Here is a 6,308-nt window from a genome sequence, read left to right on the forward strand (position 1 = left end):
AATTCTAGACGATTTGGCCCAAACCTTCCATAACCCGAATTACAGACCCATTTTTCTGGACGGTTTAAAACCTTCCAGAATAAATTGTCTGGACTTTGTTCCAGACGGTTTTTTGCCATTTCTAGATGGTTTGAAACCGTCCAAAAATCTTGAATCTTTTTGTAGTGGTTCCTCCACAATGATTGTTTTTGGAGTGGTTTATCTCACGTTTCTTAACATTTTATGGTGTCCTATGCTTGAGATTCGGGGCTCGCGAAGCGGTTATAAAGATTGCCCACGTGGCACGAAAGTGGCCAAGTAACATGGAAGTGGTGTGGGAGAGAATCCTATATTTCAACTATTTGGAGAATTCAAGTTTGTAGGTTGATGTTTCGGTTATATGGGCTTGTCGACCCATAAGCCCAGCAACTACCCCATAATTTTCTAGTCCAACATGTTAAGTTCAACGAAAGGGAATTTATATTGTGGCCATTTGTCTAGGGATTTACATTTGTCTCTTCAGCTGCAACTTGTTTGAACTTCAACACAAACACGACCTTTCTTAGAGGTTACAATACATGCCTATGATGGTCCTTAATGTCTCATTTATCCTAGGGCATGTATAATCCATTTGTTTTGTTTCCTTTTCATGCTTCTCATGGTTTAGTTTGTGCTTATGCCACTCTCTAAGATAATTCACCTTGATGAGTATTGTCTTATTGTCATTTGACTTTAATATGCTCATTTTAGTCATCGAGGAATATATTGTGTATATCCTTTGTATGAGTTGTGATGTTTTGATGGATCATATGGCTTTGTGCTAAATATGACTTTATAAGACTTGAGTTTGGCTTGTTTAGCACTTTGCCCTTTCACAAGTTTGAGGTTGACAGCATGGGTGAGTCCTTGGTGGGCAATCATGTGTGTGGATTAGGTAATTCTTTTGTTCAAATTGACTTCACACTAATTGAATCTAGGGCCTAATACTTATTACATCACCTCTCTTAGTATAAAGCAAACATGCGCAAAAAGATCATGTATTCCTAAAAACTAAGAAAAGCAGTGAACACAGTACTTAAAGAATTATCTCTGAAGTTCTTATAGAAAGAGTCGGTGTTTATTCATTGCGGAAAAGAGGCTAAACAGCCAAATGAACTTAAATGCAAATTGATGTTTTGTCTATAAGGAGAATGAGTGTGTAAGCATTTCTAGGCCTTAGTTATTTGTAAGGTTTGACTTTTGGTCCAAAAGGATGCTTAGTTCTCATGTAAGGTTTCATGTCAAAGCCTAATCCCCTCACCAATTTAATGTCTTAATTTCACTTGTGAAAGGTCTCACACACTATATACAACTCATGTTCTTCAATACATTAAGGTCAACTTTGGACTGTTTTAGTGTTGTTTACCTCGATCTCCATTAATTGTTTAGGTCGGTCTGCTTATGGTGGGTCACAGGACTCACGGCACCGCCCGAGTCTTCAACTCTGACTTTTTTTCTTCTTCTTCTTTTTTTTTTAAAAAAAAAATAAAAAAAAATAAAATTAGGAAGGACATTTTTTGTCCATTTTCGGGACAAAAAGGAAAATAATGACAATTTTTGATAATATAAAGACATTGACGTAATTCAAAGTTTGGTAACGAACATGTTATGAAAGTAAAATTCTACAGTAGTTAGAAGACGTCGACATAACTCATAAACACATATCTTATGAAACTCTTGTAGTTATCTTTGTTGTATCTTATCTTAGAGTAGTCGTAGTTTAATTAAATAAAAATAACTATAGTTATCTAGCTATCTAAGTCAGAGTCTTTTAATTATTTGTAGCACTATGGTGCGGAAGTCATTTAATAGTAGGTTTCTATTGTTCTAGTTATCTTCATATCTATGTTATCACTTAGAGTAATGTTTTTTGCACAACTCTAACAACTTTTTTTAAAAATCAATCATTAAATATTTAGGGTCCATGTGTAGGAAAACAAATTCAATGGTTGATCATATATAAAAAAAAAAAAAAAAAAAAAAAAAAAAGTAATTAGATTTGTGCGAAAGTTGGATAAGAGTTGTGCAAGAAACATTATTATATTGTTTATAGACGTTTAGTTCCGGTGGATGTTTATCTCTACTTAGTCGAGTTATGATAGCAATTGTTTTTCGAGCTGTGGAACTCAACTCTCGTAGGTTGTGTTCCTCTATTTAAAGAGATGAATTTAATAATAAAGGAAAACAGAAATTAATCACAAACTTTTTGTGTTTGAAAAGGTCTAAATTTTTTCAAAACCTATCAAATTATCCCATTGCGTGTTTCCAAAATCATTCTAAGCAACAGAAAATTAACAATAGAATAATTTGTGGAAGGTAGGTGTAATTTTTCCAGTTTTTAATTACTAATGTTAGTTTAATTTGTTGCATGACAGCGCATTGGCGTGCTTAGGGTTGTTGGACTCCGATCCCTTCTTCAAATATATACATAACATTAAAATGTAACCCAAACACTAAGTGTAATATATATTGTCGTTTGGTGAAAAACTAAAAAGTAATAAGTCAATATTGACATGCACTTTCCTTGTCTTTATTATTATAATTTGATAAGCTAGCACAGGCTATTACTCTTGGTCTTGTTTGGAGTACTTGGAAGAAGCAAGTGACCCGCGCCCGCGCAGAAACCCACCAACCAAAAACTTCAATCATCCTTCCATGCAGCTTCCATCGATCTTCACCAACCCACACCCACCCTCTTTTGGACCAAGACTTGGACGTTGATGCTGGCAGGCCGCTATTTAGCCCGTCGATCGCTACTATAAATAGATGACACTCCTACTATTTCTCTCCCAAACCCAAAACCAACTCAGCTTAGTTCACCCTTTGAAATCTCCTCTCATTCATCCAATTAATCCGGCAATAATGGCAACAACCGATGGAGTTGCCCGCCCATTCAAAAACGCCCGTCCCTCAACCCTCCCTCTCCCAAAAGACACCGCAAACCTCATTTGTGTATCAGAAAATTCTCACTTGTCAGCCCCTCTACATTGGAAGAAAGCTGCAGAGGCCCTCCAATGCACCCATTTTGATGAGGTCTGCCGCATGGTCTCCCAATTTTCAAAGGTGGAAAGCGTTGACATCCAGGGCACCTCCCTCACTGTTGCTCAGGTCACTGCAGTCGCACGCCGCAGTGAAGTAAAGGTTAACCTTGATGAAGCCGTGGCTCGTGAACGTGTGGCCAAAAGCGCCAACTGGGTTGCCGACAATATCTCCCGCGGAACTGACACATATGGCGTTACCACTGGCTTCGGAGCAACTTCACACCGGCGCACCAACAAAACGGTTCACCTCCAGACAGAGCTTATACGGTTCCTTAATGCCGGAGTGATCGGGAAAGAGAATCTCCCCTCCACTTATTCAAAGGTAGCTATGCTCGTTCGCACAAACACACTCATGCAAGGCTTTTCAGGGATTCGATGGGAGGTACTCGAAGCAATGGCCAAGCTGATGAACAAGAATTTGATCCCTAAATTGCCTCTAAGAGGGACTATCACTGCTTCCGGGGATCTTGTACCACTTTCTTATATTGCCGGTTTACTAACTGGCCGCCATAATTCCAAAGTGGTCACCCCGGAAAATGAAGAAATCACAGCCGTGGAAGCTCTGAAGAGAGCAGGAATTCCAGCTCCTTTCGAGCTTCAAGCAAAGGAGGGTCTAGCTCTTGTGAATGGGACGGCTGTTGGCTCGGCTGTGGCCGCAACAGTTTGCTTTGATGCCAACATTCTGTCTCTCTTTGCAGAAATTCTATCTGCTTTGTTCTGTGAAGTCATGCTTGGCAATTCCGAATTCACAGACCCGTTGACGCATGAGCTCAAGCACCACCCTGGGCAGATTGAAGCTGCTGCTATCATGGAGTTCCTTTTGGATGAAAGCGACTACATGAAAGAGGCAAAGCTTCGTTACGAGAAAGACCCATTGACAAAGCCAAAACAGGACAGGTATGCACTCAGAACCTCTCCCCAATGGCTCGGACCCCAAATTGAAGTTATTCGTATGGCAACGCATTCAATTGAAAGGGAAATCAACTCTGTGAATGACAACCCGTTGATCGACGTTGCTCGAGATATTGCTCTCCATGGAGGGAATTTCCAGGGTACACCAATCGGTGTCTCCATGGACAATCTCCGCATTGCCGTTGCAGCAATTGGGAAGCTCATGTTTGCCCAGTTCTCCGAACTCGTATGTGACTACTACAACAATGGCTTGCCTTCCAATTTGAGTGGCGGGCCTAATCCGAGCTTGGATTATGGCTTCAAAGGGGCAGAGATAGCCATGGCTTCATACTGCTCTGAGCTTCAGTACCTGGCCAACCCTGTCACAACACATGTACAAAGTGCTGAACAACACAATCAAGATGTAAATTCTCTGGGTTTGATTTCAGCCAGAAAGAGTGCTGAAGCCATTGAGATCCTGAAGCTTATGTCTGCCACATACATGGTGGCACTTTGCCAGGCAATTGATCTGAGACATCTGGAGGAAAACATGAGGGAAGTTGTTAAACATGTCCTCCTCCAAGTTGTGAGGAAGACCCTTTACTCTGCTGAAGATGGATCGCTGCTTGAATCCCGTTTCTGCGAGAAAGAACTATTGCAGGTTGTTGAGCACCAGCCCATTTTCTCTTATCTCGACGACCCCACTAATCCCTCTTATGCTCTCTTGCCTAAACTGCGAGAAGTACTTGTAGAGAAAGCACTTGTCGATCCTCCAAAGGCTGAAAATGGCGATGACGAGGGCTTCTCAATTTTCAAGCGGATACCAATATTCCTTGACGAACTGAAAGCAAGACTTGGAGAAGAGGTAGCCAAAGCGCGTGATAGATTTGAGAATGGAGATTTTCCGGTGGCAAACAGAATCAAGAAATGCAGGACTTATCCGATATATCGGTTTGTGAGGAGTGAAGTGGGGACCGAGCTTCTTACCGGAGCAAAGAAGGTGAGCCCAGGTGAGGATATAGAGAAGGTTTATGAGGCCATCAATGGAGGCAAATTGGGAGATGTCGTGGTGAAGTGCTTGACAAATTGGAAAGGGTGTGCAGGCCCATTTACTCCGAGGCCTCTCACAGTACCGTCTTCTCCAATGAATTGTAATCCTCAGTATTGGGGTTGGTTTGAGAATGAGAAGGTAAGGTCTCCTTCTCAACTTCCAAAGGCTTCAAATGGGGGAGGAGCCTTTTGAACTTCTATGTTTGTTTCTTCTTAATTCATAACGCTTGTATGAGATCCATGAGGAATCCATCCTTGCAATTATTCCCAACATTTCTGTAAACATTGATCCTAAAAGATCAAGTGGAATTAATATCTTTTCATTTTTCATCTTTGATCTCTCTCTCTCTCTCTCTCTCTCTCTCTCTCTCTCTCCCTCCATTTTCTTTATTCCTTGGCTATATAACGAAAAAAAAGAGCTTATAGACCCTAAAAAAAGTCTTATTAAAGAAGGCTCAACACACTCAAACATGCAAAAAATTTCTATTAATTTAAAAGCAGTTAACGATTAATAATCAAAGTTTGCAATTAACACCTAACCGGCCTGGCAGTTATTGTTATTTAAAAATGAAAACCGCCTAAAACGGTTGCGATTATGAAGAAATAATTGTAACCGCAACTACTTGTATACTCCTATTATCATTCAAACGTTGTTCATAAATGAATTTGGTTTTTTTTTTTTTAGTTATGAAATCATGTTTTAGACAATTTACCAAACATTTAAAAATAAATAAAAAATTTAAAAAATTTAAAAAGAAAAAAAGAAAAAAGAAAAAGAAAAAAAAAAAAGCCTAATATTTGTCTTCAAAACAGCAAAAACCCAATCCAATCAAGTTTATGAATGTGTTATATCTTTGCTTCATCTATAAGTGGTGGTTTTTGTGTTTGTTGTCTAGGATTATTGTACTGGTCTTGCGATGCACAATTCCTTTGTGTGCCTAGGACTAAATTTTCTGTTTATGCTATGGTCTTTGAGTGAACTTGGTTTTTCTGAATCCTATGGCGTTTGAGTGTTATTTATTTATAATAATCAGGAGAAGAATCTCTTATTGCAACAAATCTTGCACCAACGGTATGTTGAACCCTAAATCTCTCTTTCCAATGAAAGAAGAAATAATGTTGGGTTACTAAGCTTATTTAAGGGTGTAATTCCGGACCCGTTATAACCGGCTTGGAAACCGACTCCGAGAAACTAGTGGTATCCGGTTATTTATAACCGGGTAAAAACTGGGTACCCGGAACAGGAGTCGGTTATTAATTTCCTAAATACCCGGTTATAACCTGATAACCGGCTCTGAGTGTATAATA

At 39.5% G+C, this 6,308-nt stretch overlaps 1 protein-coding gene across 1 annotated transcript; it reads left to right on the forward strand.

The window, feature by feature from the left end:
- Positions 1 to 2,798: 2,798 nt before the first annotated feature.
- LOC133857919 (phenylalanine ammonia-lyase-like) lies at positions 2,799 to 5,330 on the forward strand. Its single transcript, XM_062293307.1, has one exon. The coding sequence runs from the start codon at positions 2,881 to 2,883 to the stop codon at positions 5,191 to 5,193; it is 2,313 nt and encodes a 770-aa protein (XP_062149291.1). The 5' UTR covers positions 2,799 to 2,880; the 3' UTR covers positions 5,194 to 5,330.
- The last annotated feature ends 978 nt before the right edge of the window (positions 5,331 to 6,308 follow it).

The sequence above is a fragment of the Alnus glutinosa genome, chromosome 14, assembly GCF_958979055.1.
Source record: "Alnus glutinosa chromosome 14, dhAlnGlut1.1, whole genome shotgun sequence".
NCBI classification, from domain to species: Eukaryota; Viridiplantae; Streptophyta; class Magnoliopsida; order Fagales; family Betulaceae; genus Alnus; species Alnus glutinosa.

Excerpts from the sequence above, each read along its gene's own strand:
- LOC133857919 (XM_062293307.1), top strand. The coding sequence starts at position 2,881 with ATGGCAACAACCGATGGAGTTGCCCGCCCATTCAAAAACGCCCGTCCC.